This window comes from Eumetopias jubatus, unplaced genomic scaffold (genome assembly GCF_037043125.1).
Source record: "Eumetopias jubatus isolate StellerSeaLion01/CBP00866 unplaced genomic scaffold, mEumJub1_p1.0 scaffold_12, whole genome shotgun sequence".
NCBI lineage: Eukaryota > Metazoa > Chordata > Mammalia > Carnivora > Otariidae > Eumetopias > Eumetopias jubatus.
This window is the reverse complement of record NW_028274818.1, coordinates 55,318,653-55,344,881: the sequence shown is the minus strand read 5'-3', so window position 1 is coordinate 55,344,881 and position 26,229 is coordinate 55,318,653. Positions and strand designations below refer to the sequence as shown.

General features: G+C 41.5%; 1 protein-coding gene and 1 pseudogene across 1 annotated transcript; both read left to right on the top strand.

The window, feature by feature from the left end:
• Positions 1–574: 574 nt before the first annotated feature.
• On the top strand, positions 575–25,794 carry LOC114223970 (flavin-containing monooxygenase 1). The gene is made up of 5 exons (XM_028123010.2): positions 575–710; positions 17,274–17,458; positions 20,345–20,507; positions 24,316–24,458; positions 25,729–25,794. The coding sequence occupies exons 1-5, from the start codon at positions 575–577 to the stop codon at positions 25,792–25,794; spliced, it is 693 nt and encodes a 230-aa protein (XP_027978811.2).
• Positions 13,923–14,960, top strand: LOC114223963 (developmental pluripotency-associated protein 2 pseudogene; annotated as a pseudogene).
• Positions 25,795–26,229: the final 435 nt, after the last annotated feature.

The following is a 26,229-nucleotide window of genomic DNA, read 5'->3' as shown; positions in this document are numbered from 1 at the left end:
AATACAATCAGAAGTAAAGAATGTACTGGGGCCCCAGGCCATGCCAGGGGGCTGGGACTCACCCCGGGGAAGCATTTGCTGTAGCAGCACCTGCAGTGGCCACCGTGCCTTGGCTCCTAGTCCCAGCTCCACTCCACCACTGCTGTGTGGCCCTGTGCCGTGTCACCATACCAATCTGAGCTCTGCTTTCATGTATTTATTTAAAAAACGTGTTTGACAAGGTGATTCTTTCTGGTGCATGACTCTGTGCCATTCTGCCGTCCGTGAAGCGAGGCTGGAGGCAGCCGTGCAGTCCAGAATGCAAAACTCTCCAAGGTTACAGTCTCAGCAGCAACTGTACTAACATTGGACGGCAGCTCCAATGGGGTGGGAGCTCACCAAGCACAGGGTTAAAGCAGCAACCTAAACATTTCTCACATTCGCAACACCAGAGGACAGCTACAGAGGATTCAAGTGGAGCAAATTCCTTAATCTGCCCAGTTCTTTTTCCTGGTTGGCTAGAGCAGCCAAGGATGGGGTGGGGCTTTCACTTACGAATAAAAAGCTCTGCTTTGCTTTCCCCACACAGGGGAACATGGCTAAGCAAGTTGCAATTGTGGGAACTGGGGTCAGCGGCCTAGCCTCCATCAAGTGCTGCCTGGAGGAAGGACTGGAACCCACATGCTTCGAGAGGAGCAACGAACTCGGGGGCCTGTGGAGATTCACCGAAAATAGGGGTCTCTGCAGCTGTGCGAAGTGTCTATTGGAAAAGGCTCACTGGATGTGAAAAGAGGTTGAATTTCTCCCACAATGCTGATTGCCCCAGGGGAGAAGGGGTTAGAAGCATCTGCTGAACAGGGAGCCAGGAGGGCTAATGACATTGCCCTGAGCAATGGCAGCCTGAGCTGGGGGTGGGGAGTGCATGAGCCACCCTACAAACTTTATCTGGGGCCAAGAGGAAGAAAGATGCCCCCAAAGAGTGGCCAAGAATGAAGTGGCTGGGACAAGCCAAGCAAGCCCAGAACAAGGGGAGCAGGAACGGATCCAAGGGGTCTGAAGCAAGGCCAGAGACCACAGGGTTTGGGGCAAAGGCAGGAACCCAGCAGTGCAGGAATGTCGGCCTCTGCCAGCACCACTGAGCCTCTTGTACCTGCTTCTTTTCCCTGTCCTGCTCCATCTGAGGTGAAACAACACAGGGCTCGGTGTAGGATGAGTTCTAACTGCAAGGTCTTAAATCCAGACAATCCCAATCTCGGCCAAAAATACAATCAGAAGTAAAGAATGTGTGTTTAGAGCCTTTTTTGTTCCCTGAGCAACAGAAAGTAATATCCTCAAACCTCAGTAGGGTTACAGTCCAACCTGGAGAGGAGAATGGGTGAGGAAGGAGAAGAGGGGACAACAAAGCCCAGCCTTCACTGGCCTGGGCCGAAGGAGGTCACGGGGGCGCTGCTGGGGCCACTGAAACCCTGACTTCCATAGCTGGCCAGGGAAGCATTTGCATCAGAGCTCCCAAACCCCTTACTTCCCCTCCTTCTTAAGAGGGCAAGAACATTTCCCATGAGCTTTAAACATGCTGACGAGAAAGTTCTCAAGAATAGTGAAAAGGAGCAATGTGTCAGATATCTGGACCTCAGAGCCAATAAGGGGCTAGTAGAAAGACATGGCATTCCTCTAACTGTAGAAGGGTGGAATTTGGAACTGGAATAAAGTATTTTCTAACTCGGTGAGCAAAGCTCCAGAAAGTGACTAACTGGTTAGCTGCAGTTCTCCTAGCATAGGCCAGCTTGGCTCACAGAAAGAACTATGTATTTTGAAATATGTCTCACCACCAAATGTGACCATCAATACATAGAAACCTCCCCAAGGGCACTAGGTGAGAGAGCACATCTGTTCCCATGTTTCAAAGTGCATACATTCCATTAGGATAGCAGAAACCTAACACCCATGCGGTAAAACCTCCCCTCCTGTGCCCCACTGGAAGATGTTGCTAATCCAGCATGATGCCCTTCCCCTGATGAGCCTCAGAATCCCTCTTAACCCATACTCAAGACAAATGGGACTAATCTATCAGAGTTGGGATTTAGCTGGCAAGATGAAACTTCCCAGTTAGCAGGGTAATTAGCAGACTTATTTGGTTAAAGTAATTTCAGTCAAAGCAAAAGTGAGTCCAGAGACCTGGGGATACTGGACAAAAATGCACCTTATACAGGTCACAGACACTTAATTATTAATACGTAAAATCACTGATTTAAAAATCAAAAGAAATGTGTCTAGATCCAGCTGCGCCTACCTGACTATGTGACTAGGGCAGGTTAAATGCCTATGCACAAGCACCATGGGGGACACAAAAATGAGAAGGATGCATCCTACCCTCAGGTTGCTGCCAGGGTAAAGGGAAAAAACGTAGGATCCTACAAGCCAGAAACAGTTCTATGGGCATTTAAATGAGGTCAGTATTATATCCTGCACTGGAAGGAAGTCAGGGAAGTTTTCGTGGGAGAGATGGTGTGTGATGGACTTGGAAGGATTTCAACAGGCACATGAGATTGAGTGGGAGATTATGGAGGGGGAACCAGTAAAGAAAAGGTACCAGGCATGCTTGGAAAATAAAAATAGCTTATTGGTGTAAGTGGCGCAGGTAAGGTAAATAATGTGAGGAGACAAGGGTGGTTGAATATTCTGGCAAGGGATTCCTACACAATTTAGAAAGCAGTCGATAATGAGGAACAGAATGAAGATGCCTTCTTGTTGTTCTCTTGGTTTTGTTTGCATGATAGGAAGACCCAAACATGTTTACAGGTAAGGAGAGAATATCTGGACAGTGGGAAAACTACTGAATACCTGAGGCCACATTGGGACAAGATCCTGGCAGAAAAGCGAAGAAGTGGAGTTGGTTTGCCTGGGAAAAGGGGGAAAGATGCAACCTCCTCAGACACTGGAGGGGAAGGAAAAGTGAACACGAAGAGACACGTTGAGGTAGAGGGATAGGAAGATGCAGGAGCGCACATGTCAGAGGCCAGGATGCTTTCGGGAAAATGCAGCATCTGTGGAGGGTGAAAAAGGAGTGGAGGTGGTATGGAGAAGTAAGAAAAATAGAGATGGTGGTGAACACTTATTGTGAAGCCCATGACAGGACATCAAAAGGATGGCAAAGAGGGTAACCCAGCAGCAGCCCAATTAACAAGTCATTCCAGCCCCATTGCTTCATTTATTAAATGAGGATGTGGAACCAGTTTGAAAAATAGATAAAAGCTAGGGGATTGGGAAGGAAGAAAAACCACCCCACCTTCATGCAACAGCCCTTTCTTGACCCAGCGGCCTCCTGAGACAACTGGACCACCTTGAGATTCCTCCAACACCTGAGAGAAAATCCCTAAACTAGGTGACCTTAAAGGGGCCTTCCAGCTCTAACATGCTATGAACCTCCAAGTCTTTCTAGAGACATCCCATCCTCCTGCTATCTCAGCATGTACACACACACACACACACGCATGTGCACGTGCACACACACACATAGGCTTGGTTAGAGGTATCTCTGCACTCAAAGCAGGTGGCCAACTCAAAACCTACACATTAAATTGTCTTCCCTAGCAAGGGCTGTACTTACCAGAAACCCACAGAGGGATCCATAGAGCCTATTCCGGGTAGCAGGGGCCAACATGCAAAACTGGACAAGTGATCTGTAGAAACCTAAGAAAACACATATGAAGACCGCTTCTGTTTCCAAATAGGGAGACGTGCCAAAGATTACAGAGATTATTAACCACTGCACTCAATTTGACTCTCTCTCTTCCAGCTACCACAGCCTTAAGCAAAGAGGAAACAGACAAAGGTTGCAATGGAAAAGAAAAGCCATCATTCATTGGGGTGGGAGAGGTGGTGGCAATCTTTAAAAAGAGAAGGGTTACATTGGTAAAGAGCCGACTTCTGTCCACTAACTCAAGTGGGGGGCTGAGGGTATATATGGAAAGTCTATTTTACAGTCAACTTTCTTAGGCTCTTGAGTAGTAACCTGTAGTGTTACCACAGGTTGATTACCTCAATTATAAAGTAATATTGAAGAAATAAAATGTGAGGAATTGCCCATCACTCAAAATTAATATTCCTCTTAGAGAATCTTAGTATAGGAAGGGATCTTAGGAGATGATCTTCCTGTAGAACCACACTGAGGTCGTCTGGAGGGAATTACACTCTACTGGTAAGAACACATTCAGCTTCATTCTTCACAACCCTGAAACATAGTCCAGGACCTAATAACCCTCCCTGGAATGATGTTCCTCCTTATGTGCATCAAGGTCTTTTCTTCTGCACATGCATCCTTTCATTTCTTCAACAAGCATTTATTGAGCCACAACTATGTGCCTTATGTACCACATATTTTTATATTCAATGAGGGCAATGAAGATGTGTAACACTTTACTCCTTAAATCACTGAAGAAATTTCTCAGTTAATTCTTATTTAGGCTTAGTAAACCTAATTCTTCCAGTCTTTCTTTAAAAGGCTATTTCTAAAACAGTAGTCTTGGTAGGTTTCCTCTTATTCACATATTCAACAAACATTTATTGAATTCCTATTATGTCTCAAGGGGGTACACCTGAGAGGCCCCCATCCTCTTGGGGGTTCCTCACATCACTTCTGAGCATCCACAGCTAGTATGGGTTGTAGATCTGAGAACTGGGCACTGTCCTCCAGCAAGATTCTGGCTGCACAAAGGAGCAGGAAAAGAAGGAAACAATTGCTCTTGGAGAACAAGAGGTATGATCATCCTGTATAGAGAGAATGTCTCTATTTAGGAGTAACTTTTATTATCATTTTACATTTATTGTTAAAATGAGGAAGGGAAGGGACACCTGGGTGTTTAAGTTGCTTAAGCATCCGACTCTTGGTTTCAGCTCAGGTCATGATCTCAGTGTTCTGAGATGGAGCTCCGCATCAGGCTCTGCGCTGCACGTGGGGCCAGCTTGAGATTCTCTCTCCCTCCCCCTCTTCCCCTCCCACATTCATGCTCTCTTTCTCTAAAAAAAAAAAAAAAAAAATGGGGGGCGGAGCAAGATGGAGGAGGAGTAGGAGACCTGGATTTCGTCTGGTCTCAGGAATTCAGCTGGATAGGGATCAAACCATTCTGAACACCTACAAACTCCACAGGAGATCGAAGAAAAGAGTAGCAACAACTCTCTGAACAGAAAAGCGACCACTTTCTAGAAGGTAGGACGTGTGGAGAAGTGAATCCGAGGAGATATTCGGGAGGATAGACGGCGGGGGAGGGGGCCTCTGTCGGCCACTTCTGGCGAGTGATAGAGCCGCGGAGCACAAAATTGGAACTTTTAGAAGTCGGCTCTGCTGAGGGACGTCGCTCCAGTGGCTAAGAGGGGGGTGGAACCCTCACGGGACAGTGTGGTCTCAGGACCCTCGGGGTCACAGAAAGACCGGGGGTGACTGAGTGCGGCAGAGCTCCCAGGTATCAGAGCAGGGAAGCCGGCTGCAGAGACGGAGCCAAGGCGTGGGCTTTCAGCTCGGGGTTGCCATAGACTGTGATCGGTGACAGTCGGGCCACTGGTCCTCCAGCAGGGACCCAACAAGTGGCAGAGCCGGGGAGACTCCCCTTCCGCCCCTGGGAGGAGCGGGGCAGGAGCGCACCGCAGGGATCTGCTGAGTTTGGACACTCCACACGGGGTCAGGTGCCAGAGATAGAAACGCTCGGTCACAGGCCGGGTGAGCACGGAGTGCGGCCGGAGACCAGGGAGAAAAGAGTGATTGACTGCTTTTCTCCGGGGGCGCACTGAGGAGTTGGGGCCCAAGTTCTTGGCTTCTCCAGGGCAGAGATTGGGAGGCCGCCGTTTTCACTCTTGTCCTCCAAAGCTGTACGGAAAGCTTTCAGGGAACAAAAGCTCCTGAGAACAAACCCAAGCAGATTACTTAGCCCGGACCCCACAAGAGCGGGGCAATTCCGCCTCTGGCAAAGACATTTGGGAAACACAGCAACAGACCCCTCCCCCAGAATATCAGCAAGAACAGCCAGCCAAGACCAAGTTTACCGATCAATGAGAAGGGCAGAACTCCAGCGCTAGGGGAATAGTGCACATAGAATTCATGGCTTGTTTACCATGATTCTTTAGTCTTTCAAAGTTAATTTTTTTGTCTTTTTTTTTAATTTTTCTTTTTCCCTTTTTCAACCAACATCTTATCAATCCCTTTTTTTAAAAAAACATTTTTATTTTTCATTTTTAGAGTCATATTCTATCCCTTCATAGTAGTTACCCTTATTTTTGGCATATATATATATAAGTTGTTCTCTCTTTAAAATTTTCAGATACACTTTCTTCTAACAGATCAAAATATACCATAAATCTCTGGTGTATGGCATTGTTCTAGTTTCCTGCTTGATCACATTCTCTCCCCTTTTTTGTTCTTTCTTTCTTTTTTTTTTAATCCTCTTCTTTCTTTTTTCAAACAACTTCTTCTCAATTCCTTTTATAAATTTTTAATAATTTTCATCTTTACAGTCATATTCAATCCCTTCATCATATCAAACCTTATTTTGTACATATATAAGTCTTTCTTTAAAATTTTGGGAGGCACTTTCTTCTAACAGACCAAACAACACCCAAAATCTAGTGTGTGGCACTGATCTATGCACCAGCCTGATCATATTTGATCATATTCTGTTTTTTTTGTTTTGTTCCATTGTTTGTTTTTATCTTTTCCTTTTCCTTTTTTTTTCTCTTTCTTTTTTCTTTCTTTTCCTTTCTTTTCCCCTGATTTCAGGACTTTTCTGATTTGTTTAGAGTACATTTTCTGGGGATATTGTTACCCTGTTAGCATTTTGTTCTCTCATCCATCTATTCTCCTCTGGACAAAAAGACAAGACAAAAAAAATCACCTCAACAAAAAAACAAGAGGTAGTACCGTCTGCCAGGGACCTACTCAATACGGACATTAGTACGATGTCGGAACTAGAGTTCAAAATCATGACTTTAAAGATACTGGCTGGGCTTGAAAAAAGCATGGAAGTTATTAGAGAAACCCTTTCTGGAGAAATAAAAACTAAAATCTAACCAAGTCGAAATCAAAAAGGATATTGATGAGGTGCAATCAAAAATGGGGGCACTAACTGCTAGGATAAATGAGGCAGAAGAGAGAATCAGTGATATAGAAGACCAAATGATGGAAAATAAAGAGACTGAGAAAAAGAGAGATAAACAACTACAGGATCACGAGGGCAGAATTCGAGAGATAAGTGATACGATAAGACGAAACAACATTAGAATAATTGGGATCCCAGAAGAAGAAGAAAGAGAGAGAGGGGCAGAAGGTATATTGGAGCAAATAATAGCAGAGAACTTCCCTAATGTGAGGAAGGAAACAGGCATCAAAATCCAGGAGGCACAGAGAACCCCTCTCAAAATCAATAATAATAGGTCAACACCCGGACATCTAATAGGAAAACTTACGAGTCTCAGAGACAAAGAGAAAATCCTGAAAGCAGCTCGGGAGAAGAGATATGTAATCTACAATGGTAGAAATATTAGATTGGCAACAGACCTATCCACAGAGGCCTCGCAGGCCAGAAAGGACTGGCAAGATATCTTCAGAGCACTAAACGAGAAAAATATGCAGCCAAGAATACTATATCCAGCTAGGCTATCATTGAAAAGAGAAGGAGACATAAAAAGCTTCCAGAACAAACAAAAACTAAAGGAATTTGTAAACACGAAACCAGTCCTCCAAGAAATATTGAAAGGGGTCCTCTAAGCAAAGACAGAGCCTAAAAGCAGCATAGATCAGAAAAGAACACAGACAATATACAGTAACAATAATCTTACAGGCCATACAATGGCACTAAATTCATACCTTTCAATAGTTATCCTGAATGTAAATGGGCTAAATGCCCCAATCAAAACACACAGGCTATCAGATTGGATTAAAAAACAAGACCCATCGATATGCTGTCTGCAAGAGACTCATTTTAGACCCAAAGACATCCCCAGATTGAAAGTGAGGGGGTAGAAAACAATTTACCATGCTAATGGACACCAAAAGAAAGCTGGGGTGGCAATCCTTATATCAGACAAATTAGATTTTAAAACAAAGACTGTAATAAGAGATGAGGAAGGACACTATATCCTACTTAAAGGGTCTATCCAACAAGGAGATCTAACAATTGTAAATATCTATGCCCCTAACATGGGAGCAGCCAATTATATAAGGCAACTAATAACAAAAGCGAAGAAACACATTGACAACAATACAATAATTGTGGGGGACTTTAACACCCCCCTGACTGAAATGGACAGATCATCTAAGCAAAAGATCAACAAGGAAATAAAGACTTTAAATGACACACTGGACCAAATGGACTTCACAGACATATTCAGAACATTCCATCCCAAAGCAACGGAATACACATTCTTCTCTAATGCCCATGGAACATTCTCCAGAATTGATCACATCCTAGGTCACAAATCAGGTGTCAACCGGTACAAAAAGATTGGGATTATTCCCTGCATATTTTCAGACCATAATGCTTTGAAACTAGAACTCAATCACAAAAGGAAAGTCAGAAAGAACTCAAATACATGGAGACTAAAGAGCATCCTACTAAAGAATGAATGGGTCAACCAGGAAATTGAAGAAGAATTAAAAAATTCATGGAAACATATGAAAATGAAAACACAACTGTTCAAAATCTTTGGGATACAGCAAAGGCAGTCCTGAGAGGAAAGTATATAGCAATACAAGCCTTTCTCAAGAAACAAGAAAGGTCTCAAATACACAACCTAACCCTACACCTAAAGGAGCTGGAGAAAGAAGAGCAAATAAAGCCTAAACCCAGCAGGAGAAGAGAAATAATAAAGATCAGAGCAGAAATCAATGAACTAGAAACCAAAGGAACAGTAGAACAGATCAACGAAACTAGGAGCTGGTTCTTTGGAATTAACAAGATTGATAAACCCCTGGCCAGACTTATCAAAAAGAAAAGAGAAATGACCCAACTGAACAAAATCATGAATGAAAGAAGAGAGATCACAACCAACACCAAAGAAATACAAACAATTATAAGAATATATTATGAGCAACTCTATACCAGCAACTTAGATAACCTGGAAGAAATGGGTGCATTCCTAGAGATGTATCAACTACCAAAATTGAACCAGGAAGAAATAGAAAACCTGAACAGACCTATAACCACTAAGGAAATTGAAGCGGTCATCAAAAATCTCCCAAGAAACAAAAGCCCAGGGCCAGATGGCTTCCCAGGGGAATTCTATCAGACATTTAAAGAAGAATTAATACCTAGTCTCCTGAAACTGTTCCAAAAAATAGAAATGGAAGGAAAGCTTCCAAACTCGTTTTATTAGGCCACCATTACCTTGATCCCCAAACCAGACAAAGACCCCATCAAAAAGGAGAATTACAGACCAATATCCTTGATGAACATGGATGCAAACATTCTCACCAAAAAACTAGCCAATAGGATCCAACAGTACATTAAAAGGATTATTCACCACGACCAAGTGGGATTAATCCCTGGGCTGCAAGGATGGTTCAACATCCACATATCAATCAACGTGATACAATACATTAACAAAAGAAAGAACAAGAATCATAGGATCCTCTCAATAGATGCAGAAAAAGCATTTGACAAAGTCCAGCATCCTTTCTTGATCAAAACTCTTCAGAGTATAGGGATAGAGGGTACATACCTCAATATCATAAAAGCCATCTATGAAAAACCTACAGCGAATATCATTCTCAATGGGGAAAAGCTGAGAGCTTTTCCCCTAAGGTCAGGAATGCGGCAGGGATGTCCACTATCACCAATGCTATTCAACATAGTATTAGAAGTCCTAGCCACAGCAATCAGACAACAAAAAAAAATCAAAGGCATCCAAATCGGCAAAGAGGAAGTCAAACTCTCACTCTTTGCAGATGATATGATACTGTATGTGGAAAACCCAAAAGACTCCACCCCAAAACTGCTAGAACTCATACAGGAATTCAGTAAAGTAGCAGGATATAAAATCAATGCACAGAAATCAGTGGCATTCCTATACACCAACAACAAGACAGAAGAGAGACAAATCAAGGAGTCAATCCCATTTACAATTGCATTCAAAACCATAAGATACCAGGAACAAATCTAACCAAAGAGGCAAAGGATCTGTACTCTGAAAACTATAAAATACTCATGAAAGAAATTGAAGAAGACACAAAGAAATGGAAAAACTTTCCAAGCTCATGGATTGGGAGAACCAATATTGTGAATATGTCAATGCTACCTAGAGCAATCTACACATTCAATGCAATCCCCATCAAAATACCATCCACTTTTTTCAAAGAAATCGAACAAAGAATCCTAAAATTTGTATGGAACCAGAAGAGACCCCGAATAGCCAGAGGAATCTTGAAAAAGAAAAGCAAAGCTGGTGGCATCACAATTCCGGACTTCCAGCTCTATTACAAAGCTGTCATCATCAAGACAGTATGGGACTGGCACAAAAACAAACACATAGATCAATGGAACAGAATCGAGAGCCCAGAAATGGACCCTCAACTTATGGTCAACTTATCTTTGACAAAGCAGGAAAGAATGTCCAATGGAAAAAAGACAGTGTCTTCAACAAATGGTGTTGGGAAAATTGGACAGCCACATGCAGAAGAATGAAACTGGACCATTTCCTTACACCACACACAAAAATAGACTCCAAATGGTTGAAAGACCTAAACGTGAGAGAGGAGTCCATCAAAATCCTAAAGGAGAACACAGGTAGCAACCTCTTCGACCTCAGCCGCAGCAACTTCTTCCTAGAAACATCGCCAAAGGCAAGGGAAGCAAGGGCAAAAATGAACTATTGGGATTTCATCAAGATAAAAAGCTTTTGCACAGCAAAAGAAACAGTCCACAAAACCAAAAGACAACCGACAGAATGGGAGAAGATCTTTGCAAATGATATATCAGATAAAGGCCTAGTATCCAAAATCTATAAAGAACTTATCAAACTCAACACCCAAAGAACAAATAATCCGATCAAGAAATGGGCAGAAGACATGAACAGACATTTTTCCAAAGAAGACATCCAAATGGCCAAGAGACACATGAAAAAGTGCTCAACATTGCTCACCATCAGGGAAATCCAAATCAAAATCTCAATGAGATACCACCTCACACCAGTCAGAATGGCTAAAATTAACAAGTCAGGAAACGACAGATGTTGGCGGGGATGTGGAGAAAGGGGAACCCTCCTACACTGTTGGTGGGAATGCAAGCTGGTGCAACCACTCTGGAAAACAGTATGGAGGTTCCTCAAACAGTGGAAAATAGAGTTACCATACGATCCAGCAATTGCACTACTGGGTATTTACCCCAAAGATACAAATGTAGGGATCCGAAGGGGTACGTGCACCCCGATGTTTATAGCAGCAATGTCCACAATAGCCAAACTGTGGAAAGAGCCAAGATGTCCACCTACAGATAAATGGATAAAGAAGAGGTGGTATATGTACACAATGGAATATTATGCAGCCATCAAAGGAATGAGATCTTGCCATTTGCAATGACGTGGATGGAACTGGAGGGTGTTATGCTGAGTGAAATAAGTCAATCAGAGAAAGACATGTATCATATGACCTCGCTGATAGGAGCAATTCTTAATCTCAGGAAACAAACTGAGTGTTGCTGGAGTGGTGGGGGGTGGGAGGGATGGGGTGGCTGGGTGATAGACATTGGGGAGGGTATGTGCTATGGTGAGTGCTGTGAATTGTGCAAGACTATTGAATCACAGATCTGTACTTCTGAAACAAATAATGCAACATATGTTAAGAAAAAAGAAAAAGAAGATAGCAGGAGGGGAAGAATGAAGGGGAGTAAGTCAGAGGGGGAGACGAACCATGAGAGACGATGGACTCTGAAAAACAAACTGAGGGTTCTAGAGGGGAGGAGGGTAGGGGGATGGGTTAGCCTGGTGATGGGTATTAAAGAGGGCTCATTCTGCATGGAGCACTGGGTGTTATGCACAAACAATGAATCATGGAACACTACATCAAAAACTAATGATGTAATATATGGTGATTAACATAACAATAAAAAATTTAAAAAAATAAAGTATACTGTTAAAATTAATTTCACCTGGTTCTTTTTACTTTTTTAAATATGACTACCAGAAAACTTTAAAGTGTGCATGTTCCAATACATTCCTGTTGGGTAGGACTGCTCTAAAACCTTGTTACTCAAAATATGGTCTGTGGCCCAACAGCATCTGCAGGGGAATTTGTTAGAAATACAGAATCTCAGGCTTGAGGCACGTGGGTGGCTCAGTTGGTTGAGCATCCAACTCTTAGTTTCAGCTCAGGTAAAGATCTCAGGGTTGTGAGATCCAGCCCTGCACATGGGGTCCGAGCTCAGTACAGTCTGCTTCTCCCTCCTCCTCCCCCCCTGCCCCTCCCTCCTCCTGCTCTCACGAGTCTCTCTCTCTCTCTCTCAAATAAATAAATAAATCTTAAAAAAAAAAATCTCAGGCTCAAGCAGACCTAATGAATCAGCATCTACATGTTATAAGATTCCCCAGGTGATTCTTAACAAGATTAAGGAGCACTGACTAGAGAGCTGTGCTTCTCAAACTGTGGAGAGGATTCAGTTTTTGTTCTGTTGTTTAATTTCCAATCAAGTATATACAATTACATTTATAAGATATAGTAAAAACGAACTATGAAAACAATGAAAATGAAACGGAGAAAAATGTCAAAATATAAATTCAAAAGTCAATGGAGTCAAAAGACATAAAATAAAATTCAGCAAATGTCATTAAGTGAACATACAAATAAAATAATTCCAAAAAGTGGACCCATTTTTCTTTGAAAGTGTATATATATGCAATTAATATAGAAAATCACTATTACACTTGCAACTTTCAACTAAATAAAACATTGTGTGTGAAACTGTCTCCATTTGAAACACCTGTAGGCACACTTTTACTATGCATTGGACATATTAATAGTTAAAGTTTTTAATGTGATCATTAAGCTGGCTTCTTGTTTTTTATTTTATCTCATCTGGATTGGAGGGAAGACCATGCTCTTCGCAAGGAATAGTGTATATCTAAACTGTTTCTAAGTTTTGCCTAATAGCACACATAAAGAGAGAAACACTGTTCACAAAAGTATGTTGATTGGAATGGAAGAAGAAATTTTAAAGTGATCTCAGAAAGTTCAGGACATTCTTTTTTTAATTTATTTTGAGAGAGAGACAGGAAGAGCAGGATGAGGGGCAGAAACAGAGGGAGAGAGAATCTCAAACAGACTCCACGCTGAGCACAGAGCCTGACATGGGGCTCAATCCCACAACCCTGAGATCATGACCTGAGCTGAAATCAAGAGTCAGAGGGCTTAACCGACTGAGCCACCCAGGGGGCGTGCCCAGGACATTCTTGTAACTGCTATCCAAAATGAAGCAAATTGTGTTGTATTTTCAAAACTTATCTTCAACCTTTTATCAGTGGCCAGTGTTGATAGTTTATTCTTTAAGGTTATAACTAAAAATCAGTTATCTTTCTTTAAGATTTTATTTATTTGAGAGAGAGAGAGAGCACGGGTATTCACTTGCATGAATGGGGGAGGGGCAGAGGGAGAGAGACAAGCAGACTCACTGCTGAGCAGTGAGCCCAGCCTCGGTCTCGATCCCAGGACCCTGAGATCAGCATCTACATGTTATAAGCCCTGATCTAAGTCATAATCTAAGCCCAAGTCAGACACTTAACTGACTGAGCCACCCAGATGCTCCAATATCAGTTATCTTTCGATGAAAGAAAATGATAAATTGTATGCATTTTCGGATAACAGTTTTCAAACTAACCTTAAAACATCACTAATGTAGAGGTGAAAAAGAGTGAAGGGCAGATGTCCTAAGATTGCTACTAGCTTTGCCTTCCTCTGACTGTTCCTGGAAATGGTGCACTTGACTTACAAGAACAATGAGCAGAATTTCTCAGGGGAGGCATTAGAGGAAGAGAGTGTGATTCTCACATTGGTTCCATTTAATGAGGAACCTAATGAAGAACATCAAATGGAAGCAAGTGTTTCTTCAACTTCAGAAGTCAGCCTGAAGACGCCTGGGTCAAGCGATAAAGTTTGTCATCCTCAAATAAATGAACAATTCAAGTTTTGCCCAAAACATAGTTGTTGTAATACACCAATCCTTCCCTTGCCAACCAGTTTGCCTCCATTTAATAAAGTACGTTGGGACACTTTGCGGAACTGGTGCCAACAATTGAATTTGAGTACCGATGGCCGGAAAATAGAGGTTTATCTGAGGCTCCAGAAATATGCTTACCCTGAAATAAACCAGAATATTCCTGAAACATCACCAGAAGCTAAATTGCAGTGATGTTCGAGGAAAGGCAAGATGCTGGCCAAGAAAGCAAGGCTTTGGAAAAGTTGTAAGAAGAGTGAGAGAGAGGAAGGGATTAATACCGTCGAGGTGGTAACTTCAGCACAGGAAGGCACGTTGGCAGCATGGTCAAGAATTGCTGCAAAAGCCAGTCAATCCAAGTCTGTGAATTCACGTTCCATTCCTGCTTCTGTTGAGACCTTTCTGCTGCAAGTCTCTGGTGTCCGGTGGTGTGTTGTCCATGGCAGACCTCTCTTGGCAGACACACAAGGCTGGGTTCACCTGCAGTTTCATGCAGGTCAGGCCTGGGTGCCTGACACTCCCAAGAGGATGATCTCTCTCTTCCTGTTACCTGCCTGTGCGTTCCCATCCCCAGGCCTAGAAGACAATATGTTATGTCCTGAATGTGCTAAGAGAAATAAGAAGATAATGAAAAGATTAATTGCACTGGGGAAGGAAAAGCGACCTCATTTGAACAGCCCAACGTTTCCTTTGGATGGGCCATATCTTTATAAGGAGAGCTTAATAAGCTGTGTGGAGAGCCCACAGCTACCACTGACTTGCATCCCAGCGATTGATTGCTGCGCTCTGTCCTAACCAGCTTCATTGTTGTTTGATACCTTGAGTACAGATGTGAATGTCTGGATTTTGTACTGGACATTTGCCAAGAAATGACTACTACTCCTGCTTCAAGTATTTGGTTCTATAGATTATAATTTAGTTCTGCTTTAATTAATAGATTTTTTTAAGTTTTAACTTTTAAGAAAAATTGAGCAGAAAGTACTACTGAGTTCTGAAATACTGCTCCAGCCCCTTCCGTTACTGTCAACAGCCTGCACCAGAGTGGTACAGTTGTTGAACCTACATTGACTTATCATTACCACCCAAAGCCCATAGTTTACAACAGGGTTCACTTGTATAGTCTGTGGGCCTTGACAAGTATATAATGGCCACCCACTTCCACCATTATAGTGTCTTCAAAATAGCTTCCCTGCTCTAAAATTTTCATGTTCCATCTATTCAACACTCTCTTCCCTCCAACTCCTGACCACTCTGCAGCTTTGCCTTTTCGAGAATGTCATACATTTGGAATCATACAGTAGCCTTTTCAAATTGACTAATTTCACAACAATATGCATTTAAGATTCCACCTTTTCATGGCTTAATATCCCACCTCTTCTTAGCGCTAAATAGCCCATTGCCTCTATGTTACTCAGTTTGTTTATTCATTCACACCCAACTTTTAGCAGTTATGAATAAAGCTGCTATAAACATTAAAAACAAAAAAAACAAAACACAAAACATCACTAATGTAGTCCCACTGCCCACGTCTTGTATACAACCCAATGACCACAGCATTTCTCACAGGGATCAGATAAAACTGAGACTGATCTGAGTCTCATTCAACATATAGGAGTCCACATGCTTGGATATTGAGCAATGTTGAATTATCTCTGTAAAGTTTCCAGATGCTTACTCTCAATTTCTGTACTTATCTTGTCATAGAGTGCTAATGATCTATTCAGCTCCATATTGCTTAGCCAACTACGTCTTTGAGTAACACTGCTTTAGATCTCCCGGCAGAATAAAATGTCAGGATTTAAATAGTCATCTTTCTCAGAAACCTTTAGATTCCAGTTTTCTAAATTTATTCTGGACAAATGAGACTGTCAGAGGTGGGGCCGCAGACAAGCAAGATACAGTGAACTCCTTAGTTGATGAGATTGGCAGCATTAATTGAAACCACAAAGATAAGTTTATAATTTTATTCCCTGTAATCACTACACATTTCATGCAGATCTAGAGTCACATCATTTGAAGGAACAAAGTGAGCCCTCCTCTACATGTGAAGTTTATGTTCATCTTTCCACTTGTTCACACAAATAAAATAATTATTGTTTCACAGGTTAAAAAAAAGAACTATACATAATCAATGGTTAATAATATTAAATATTAAATATTAAAATACTAAAGCCTGCCTTCCCATTAAACTCAGAGCATCCTTCATAATACATCCAAAAGACAGAGGCAGTGTATGTTAACGACTACATATACCAAAACTTATTATTATTCAACCCAGTGGGAGCTGTCTGAGATGCTAATATTTGCCATTTATTCAGGTGAAAACTGGGGGTGGGAAATGAGTCTTTCATCATGTGTGTGCACAGTTATCCAGTCTAGAAACCTTTGACCTGCTTCTTTTCCCAAGTCCTAAATCCAAACCACTCCACCATCCTGTGCCTTCTGTCATTCTGCTGCCTCAATTTCCACTTCTCTCTTTCAACTGCCAATGCCTCTGCTCAGGCTGCCTTCAGTGATGGCTAGAGTGGATTTGTGTTTTAGGCTCTTCACCAGCCTCCTTCCTTCTTTTCCAGACTTCTGTCATTCATCTTTTGTAGAACAGGAATTAGCTTTCCAAAATATAACAGGAATCACTTCCACATTAAAACATTCAGAACACTGCCATCACCTTCCTATAAAATCCAAATTCCTTAACCTTAGACACAAAATCCTTCATAATCTGAACCCCCTTCTCCATAATCCTTTCAACAACACCCTGTGAAACCAAACTACCTAGCAATTGTCCATCATCCAGACACTACTTCCTGGCTCTGGTCTATTTCCCTATTTTCCTGTATTTTGCCATAATGCCATGTGAATCTGGAAAGGTGAATTCATCCTGGGTTTATTTGTTCACATGTAATGAATGAAATTGCAATCCAGATCATAAAATTCAGTGTTCAGTGTTCACCCTACCTCAAGTGCAGGATAACAAATCCCATTAGAAAGGGTAACTTCAATCTCTGTCAATGTTTGAAATGTCTAAAAATTAACATCCATTTTCATGTATGTGTGCACACAGGCACAAATGCATACACACTCATGTGCGAACACTGTTTGTACAGGAACATGTTGAAGAAGGCAGAGCCAGCCTCTATAAGTCTGTGGTTTCCAACAGCTGCAAGGAGATGTCTTGTTACTCAGACTTTCCATTCCCAGAAGATTATCCAAACTATGTGCCAAATTCTCAATTCCTGGAATATCTCAAAATGTATGCAAACTGGTTCAACCTTCTGGAATGCATTCAATTCAAGGTAAGACACAAAACATCAGTCAGTAGTCAGAAAGTATTGCCTACCTGTTTCCTATTTCTCTCAATAGCCTAGCCCTTGGCTCTGTACATGAGATCATGAACTGGCAAGATTGGTGACACCTGGCTGGATTCCTTTTCCCCTTGTACTCACACCCACCCTAAGTAAATCTGGAGGTAGAGGTGGATACTTTCTGTAAGGATTCACATGTATACATTTTTAGTTAGTAATAAGTTCATCCAAGTACCCAAAGGGACCTGAAAATATCAAACCACAATCTCAGCTTGGGACAAATTGCATTGGAACATTGATGACTTCCACCAGTACCTAGATCCTCTCTTCTTGAGTATCCCTTTATAGGAATAAACATGTGCAATGGCCCATACACAAAAGAACCTCACTATTTGAAGGAAATCTTTTCTAGATATCCTTGGGAATAGAAAAATCTTTAAATATTGTTCTTTTCATAGGCCTTACCCACCTCCCTACCCATTTCCAAGAACAGAGATAGGAAGAAGGTAGAAGGACAGAGGCAAATGAATATACTCTCTTTTTTCCCCTTCTTTTCCTCTCCAAGAAGCATGAAAATCCATGTGTTTTCCTTCTCTTATCTCCCCCTCTCCTTGATACAGATGGGGATGGTAAGGAACTCCCAGGGAATTGAAAGCAACATAAATGACCAAAGCTAGTAGTAAATAAGATTCATATTCACAACCTTAAAAGTACTGACCAAAATGTAACCACTACCTTGAAGAGATATCTGCACCCCTGTGTTCATTGTGGCATTATTTATAATAGTCAAGAAATGGATACAACCCTAGTGTCCATCAATCGATACATGAATAAGGAAAATGTGGCATACACATACACACACACTAGAATGTTGTTTAGCCATAAAAAAGAAGGAAATCCTGCCATCTGCAACAACCTTTAGAGTATTATACTAAGTGAAATAAGTCAGACAAATACTGTATGATCTCACTTGTATATGAAATCTAAAAACACCAAACTCATAGAAAGAGAACAGATTGGTGGTTGCCAGAGGTGAAGGGTGGGAGTTGGGGTATATGGGTTAAGATGGTCAAAAGGTACAGACTTCCAGTTATAAGATAAATCAGTTGTGGGGATATAATGTACAGCATGCTGAATATAGTTAACTGTATTGAATTGTATATTTGAAAATTGCTAAGAGAGTAAATCTTAAAAGTTCTTATCACAAGAAAAAGAATTATAACTATGTGAGGTGATGGATGTGAACTAAACTTATTGTTTGTTGGAATTATTTTGCAGTATATATATTTATCAGATCATTACATAATATACTTTAAACTTATACAGTGTTGTATGCCAATTATATTTCAATCAAACTGTAAGTATTGCAGTTTTCCAAAGAATATTTTACTCCACTTCCTTATTTTGCAAGGGACACAGTAAAAATGAAACACTACCATAGTGGAGGTATATGATCCACAGAAATATTTTTTAATGCATCAGAGTTCCTGAATCTGAAGCATTTCCTTTACTTACATGCTGCCCCAAGTCTATTTTAAAATAATTGAAAAAAAAAAAGTTTAAGGCTAGATGTTCACCAAAGTTTTAAGAAGGTACACACATAAGAAATTTCTTTCTTCTCTGTGCATTCCAAATTTTTAATTACAAACAGTTATTTTTAAGATAAAAGTAAACTCTGGGTGCCTGGGTGGCTCAGATGGTTAAGCGTCTGCCTTCGGCTCAGGTCATGATCCCAGGGTCCTGGGATCGAGTCCCACATTGGGCTCCCTGCTCCTTGGGAGCCTACTTCTCTCTCTGCCTCTCTCTCTCTCTCTCGCTCATGAATAAATAAATAAAATCTTAAAAAAAGATAAAAGTAACTCTATTTTGAAATCAATTAATTTTTAATTAACTGAAAACATATTTTTTTAAGATTTTTTTAAGATTTTTTTATTTATTTGCAAGAGAGAGAATGAGAGACAGAGAGCATGAGAGGGAGGAGGGTCAGAGGGAGAAGCAGACTCCCTGCCGAGCAGGGAGCCCGATGTGGGACACAATCCCGGGACTCCAGGATCATGACCTGAGCCGAAGGCAGTTGCTTAACCAACTGAGCCACCCAGGCGCCCTGAAAACTTATATTTAAAAAAGGAAGAGTTCCTAATACAAATGTTGTAATCCAACAAGTGCTTCAAATATTATAAAACAAATAGTGAACCCATTAGGAAAGACTTGAAATGCCTGTCTTCTCTGAGAACTGAAAAAGAAAGGCAGCAAAATCTCTTGGCCAGTGGAGCATTTATGCTTTTAAATTTGACTTGTAAATTTATTTTACATATTTTCTGAATCAGAACCTCACACCTATAAACTTATATGCACTCAATTAAAACATAAAATAGACTGAAATTTGGGCTCCTCCCAGAACATTCAGGCCATAAAGTTAGAATTTCCCAATCATTCTCGGGATCTGGGAAAGTTTTAGCAACATATTCTATAAGACCTTTCATAAGATCCAAATTTATATTTTCAATTTATATTGCCCATGTCTCTACTAAAGCATAACTCTAGGAGAGATATACATAACAGAAATAATGAAAAAGACATCCGAAGACCATGGTTCTTGGTTCCATCACTTACTGTGAGAATTTGAGCAAATCACTCAAACTTTTTGGATCTCATCACTTCTCTTAAATACCCCACCATTCTAAACTCTAAGCTTAGAATATTTTCATCCAGAAAATTATAGTTAATCTGATAACTCGATTCAATTTCTAAATTTATGCTTATTAATTATGGTTAGTCCGTGCACTAAAGCATTTGAAATGTCAACTGATACATTGGACAGCAAGCCCTTACTAGAAACTTGACAACACCTAATTGTGACTATAATTCTTTTTTCAGACTAAAGTCTGCAAAGTAACAAAATGCCCAGATTTTACTGTCACCAGCCAATGGGAGGTGGTCACTCAGCATGAAGGAAAGCAAGAGTCTGCCATCTTTGATGCTGTCATGGTCTGCACTGGTTTCCTTACTAACCCATATTTGCCACTGGACTCTTTTCCAGGTACAGCATTTTCTGAAACTGATCTTAATTTGTCTCAAGTGAGCCATCTTGTTACTGGCTTGATCTGGGAATGCATTTCTATGGTTCCTCCATTAAATAGTTAAAGTTGTGAGGTAACAGGGATTCTTTTCTAACCAGCACTCTCTGGCCAACTTTCGGCTTTCATTTGTTTCAAACAACTAATAAGTGCCAAAAGGTAGAATAAATAACTAGCAAGCAATTTTATGCTTCACTAAGGTTCAATGTCCCTCCGTAAGTGATGGGTATCACTCAGAAAGTCTTCTAAGTCACGGGATACTTACTCAAGCAGTTAGCCTCAGCAGTAGCACACAACCAAAGCTGAGTTTAGAGGCCACAAAGGTCAATCAATGAATAAAGAAAAAATGATGTGATTTTTGTTTGTTTGTTCTGTAGAGGTTTAGCTAGATCAGAGGTATTTGTCACTAGGTCAGTAGTTAACAGGGAGAAGAATCTTGGGACCCAAGTTAAGTCATCCTTGAGTCTCAGCTTCCTTATCTGGTTTTTGCAACCATGATTCCTGTTAATCTATGTCAAATTTCCATTGGATGACAGTGCAGAGGGACTAGAAGAGGCAATGGTTTTGTTTATTTTTATGTGCAGTAAGTTTTCAAAAATTTAAATCTTTAGGAAATTTTTCTCTTCATCTTCTAAATATGACCTGGAGGGATCTCAAGGCTTATCTTACAATAAACTCACATACCTCCAATGCCCCCAGAGCTTACTCAAGACAGGTCAAGTCAGGATAAAGCACATCCTGAAAACTGCCCTTGACTAAAGTCATTGAATCAAAAGCACCAAGTCCAGTCTTCTTCCTGATACAAGGAACTATTCTCCAACATCCCTGAGAGAGGCTCTGGAGCCTCTGCTTGAACAGTTCAACAGTGAACTTTCACCACCCCACAAGACAACCCAATCCTTTCTCAGCTCTTAACCACAGAGAAAATCCCTGAGCAGGAAAACTACTCCAAACTCCCAGGAAGGAGTGCCTGGTACAGGATCACTCCAAGAATCCCGAAGTTTCCCTGACATAGAGAGTACACTGAATTTATTTGGCACCCACAAAGTGCTAAAAATACAGAGGTGGATAAGACAACAGTAGCCTGTATGGAAGGAACAAAAAGAGATTATAGGAGTCCAGTGGCAGAATCACAGTCTACATAGAACCTGCAAGTGATACCAATACTCATTTTATGATGAACTCATGTACATCCAATGGTGCTGGCTCTGCCCTCCACATGTCATTCAATTCAGGTCAAATTAGGATAAAGTGTACCTGGAAAGCAACTAAACCAATGTCCTCAGTTTGAATAGGATGGGCTTGAGAGCAGGAGGTACAGATTCTAGGCCACATGGTCAATAAGCTATACAATCTCGGGTCTTCCACTTAACCTTTCTAAGCCTCTGGTCTTTTGCCAAATATGAGGGGCTTGGACCACCTTACCCAACAGTGTACATCACAAATCAAGCAAACGGAGCTCTATGGGACTTGCAGTCTTTTTTTTTTTGTCTTTTTTTTTTTAAGATTTTATTTGTTTTTTTATTTATTTATTTGAGAGAGAGCACACATGAGTGGGGGGAGGGGCAGAGGGAGAGGGAGAAGCAGACTCCCCACTGAACAGGGAGTTTCATGCGGGGATCATGGGGGCTTGATCCCAGGACCCTGGGATCATGACCTGAGCCAAAGGCAGACAGTTAACCAACTGAGAGACCCAGGCGCCCTCCCAATACCAATCTTACCAGCCACTACCAATTGGCTATTTGAAATCCCTGGCTAGTTAATCATTAAGAAGCCTTTGAGCTCTGGGCACTTGGGTGGCTCAGTTGGTTAAGCGACTGCCTTCGGCTCAAGTCATGATCCCGGAGTCCTGGGATCGAGTCCCACATCAGGCTCCCGGCTCAGCGGGGACCCTGCTTCTCCCTCTGGCCCTCTCCCCTCTCATGCTGTTTCTCTCTCTCAAATAAATAAATAAATAAAATCTTTAAAAAAAAAAAAGAAGCCTTTGAGCTCTAAAGTTCTGTGACTTCAGATTCGAAAAGGAGTCCTCCAAATCTCACCAACTCCCTCTCTGCCTCACAACAGACTTGCTTAGTACATAGTACATACACCCTGGGGTCATTATTTTGTTTTGTTTTGTTTTTTAAAGATTTTTATTTATTTATTTGACAGAGAGAGAGAGACAGTGAGAGAGGAAACACAGTCAGGGGGAGTGGGAGAGGGAGAAGCAGGCTTCCCACTAAGCAGGGAGCCCAGTGCGAGGCTTGATCCCAGGACCCCAGGTCATGACCTGAGCCAAAGGCAGACGCTTAACAACTGAGCCACCCAGGCGCCCCCACTGGGGTCATTGTTAACCGTTACAAAAATTCAAATTCATTGAAAACATTTAAAAACATGTATCTGGAGGCACATTGCTCTGGAGGCAATTCCAAAGATGTTCCAAAAAGTCTTAGTAAAAATAACAGGTATCATAAAATAACTGTATAACTTCCCAAGATAACTACTTCTATTTATTCAGATATACACATTCTAGTGTGTTTACTAACACAACCACATTCACCGAATAAAAGTGTTTACTCTGTCTTCTTGGGACATAAGAGGAGAAAATATTAGTCTGATAGAAGACTCAGCCACAGTCTCATTTTTGCTCATTTGTGATCCAAAAGAGCCTGTTCTAAGCAAATCTAAGGTAATTTAACATCCAGGGATAATGATTCTATGATTCTCCTTAAGCTTGTTTAGCTCTCCCTCCTCAGCCATTCTCTGATCCATACTGGGTCCTGGCTGAATTAATATTTGAACTTGGTTGCATCATTGTTAAATTTTAAAGGCTCTGGATTATGGTGGGTTTTAACAGAGATTCATATCAGATATCTAATGATTCAAGGTGAACTAAAGAGCTACCAGATCTTGACAAGGCTACTTGCCACAAGCATCCATATCTATCCCCTGAGAATCTAAATGTCTTATCACTTTTTTCTGGAAAAAATAGGTTCTTTGTATAGTGTGTGTTACTTTTGATTGATAGTGTTAATGCAACCTTGAGAGTATTTTTCAACACTCTCCATTCACATTTAATGTTTCAGTGAGAAATTTGGCATCAACTGCCTGAGCTATCCTTTCTAGTTAGAACAGTAGATCTAAACCCAGTAAAACTAACATAATCCCTTTTTCTCAGAGCCAACCCTTGCTGACTCAGCAAACTCAACCTGAGTTATAGTCAGTCACCAAGGAAAACTATCACTGAACTTCCCCAACCCACATGGATCTTTTTGAATAAGAACCACATTTTATTTATCTTATTTCCCTAATATCAACGAGCACAGTGCCAAGCACATAGATGCCAAAAAAAGTTGGCTGAGTACAGTGGAGGCACTTGACTCCAAGTTTCCTTTAACTTCTCTGCTCTTGTTCCTTGCTTGTGAAAAGCACTAATATAGTCAAATATTAGTAAGTAGAATATTACTGTCCCATTGATTTCTATCAACTTTTAAATGGTAATGACTCCTTACACTTTTGCTTAACAAGTCTTTATGCCACAATATTTCAACTTGGCAGTAAATAAACCTAGAGGCCTAGATTATCTAGTGAAATAGAGTAAGTACCTCCATTAAATAATCACTCACTAATTTCTGGGTCTTATAAAGCCATGTATTGATATTTTGGATTTTTCTTAGAGTATGCTATTAAAAAATAACCAAAATAATCCATCAAAAGGATATTAATGGAACAATATTTATGTTTCATTCACTGATCCTATAAAATTCTTTATTTGACTTTCTTTTTCTATAGGTATAAATACCTTTAAAGGCCAGTACTTTCATAGCCGGCAATATAAACATTCAGATATATTTAAGGACAAGAGAGTCCTTGTGATTGGAATGGGAAATTCGGGCACAGACATTGCTGTGGAGGCCAGCCACCTGGCAAAAAAGGTACCATTTTTCATATTACTTAATGAAAAGCTTTATCTTAAGATGCATGCCTCAGGCAAACAGTGATAAATGATGAAAGAAATAAATATGCCTAAAGCACACACACATACAAAAAACAGATTTTTATTTTTTTTAAAGATTTTATTTATTTATTTGTCAGAGAGAGAGCACAAGCAGGGGGAGTGGCAGGCAGAGGGAGAAGCAGGCTTCCTGCTGAGCAGGGAGCCAGATGCGGGACTCAAGCCCAGGACCCTGGGATCATGACCTGGTCTGAAGGCAGAGCTACCCAGGCATCCCCAAATAACAGATTTTTAAAGTATTTTTCGTGTTTATAAATTTTACTGCAAATCCCAAATGTCATTTTTCCTCCAAGACCAACTTCTCTGACTTACTATTTTTGTCATTTTCCCAGTCATCCAACAAGAGCTACAGGAGACATCTGTGTCTTACCTAGTCCCATCGGTGAGAAAATCCTGTCCTTTCTCCTTGTGAAGATCTCCCATTCACTCCTTCCTTTCCTTGTTAACCGCCACTACCCTCAGCAGGTCTGTACTCAAAGGCTACCCCACTGTCCTACTAATAATAATTGTAGAAATAATTCATATTTATTGGGGCTTCCTCTGTGCCAAGCATTTCACTAAATGCTTTAGTGCATGGCCTCAGTCATCAAAAGAAGCCACTGGAGTGGGTCCTGCCAGCACCCTTGTCTGTAGATGAGGAAACTGAGGCTTACAGAAGCTAAGGAGCCTGTCTGAAGTTGTGCCACTTGCAGATCGTAGAGCCAGCCTTCAAGTTTAAATCCCTCTGACCCAAAGCACCTGTACCTAATTCTACCCACATCCCTGCACGCCCAGTCCCTCCTCCAACACGGCAATCCTTACAGACACCCTAACACCAACAAACAAATCCTTTGAAAAGCCAGCTCTCATTATGACACTCTTGTGTTTAAAAACTTCTAATAACTCCCCTTACCAAAAAAAAAAAAAAGGCAACTATACTCAAGTAAAAAAATAAAAAATAAAAAAAATAAGTGGGAGAGAGAAGCAGAGGAGGCAGGTCTGAGAAAGCACAAGCCACTTTTGATTGCTTTGCCAAACCACAGAAGCTGAGAAAGCTATGCTGGGTCCTGCTCCTGCCAAAATGTACAGAGAAGGGGAGAGGAAAGATGGTGGAGCAGTAGGGGACCCCATTTCAACTAGTCCCCGGAATTGAGCTGGATAGCTACCAGACCACTCTGAGCACCCATGAAACCAGCCTGAGTTGTAAGAAGATCTGGATCTCTACAAACAGAATATCGCAGGCGGTTGGTTTCAAGGTACAAAGCGGGGAGCCGTGATTCCATGGGCAGATATTGGAGGATAAACAGCAGCAGGAGGGTGCCTGGCCGTGGAGATCCTACACCACCATTGAATGACAGCCTCCCTCGCTGGGGACTGGGCACAGACTCGCAGACTGGTAGTGGTGGGAAGGGGACTTTAGGGCAGCCCCTGGGGTGGAAACCTGGAGTGGCGGGGTCGCATGTGCGATCTGGGGGCGGCTGGAGGTTTTAGAAGCACAAAGGGCAGAGACGGGCTCTGACCTGGAGGCAGGACTGGGGGCGCTGCAGAGGGGCGCACAACCCAGGATGCTGCAGTTTATAGCAGCATGGACAGAAATGGAGACAGTGTGGCGGGGAGAGCTCACTGAAGAACAGACTATGGTCTCTGTGCTCTGAGGCAGAGGGTTGGAAACAGTCTCTTCTGCTCTGACTCACGGAAGAGACACGGAAAGC

What these genes read in the sequence shown, in the direction of transcription:
- LOC114223970 (XM_028123010.2), top strand. Translation starts at nt 575, where the DNA reads ATGGCTAAGCAAGTTGCAATTGTGGGAACTGGGGTCAGCGGCCTAGCC. An exon ending in GCCACTGGACTCTTTTCCAG is followed by an intron (nt 20,508 to 24,315) that starts GTACAGCATTTT and finishes CTTTTTCTATAG; the next exon opens with GTATAAATACCTTTAAAGGC. An exon ending in CCAGCCACCTGGCAAAAAAG is followed by an intron (nt 24,459 to 25,728) that starts GTACCATTTTTC and finishes AGTTGTAAGAAG; the next exon opens with ATCTGGATCTCTACAAACAG.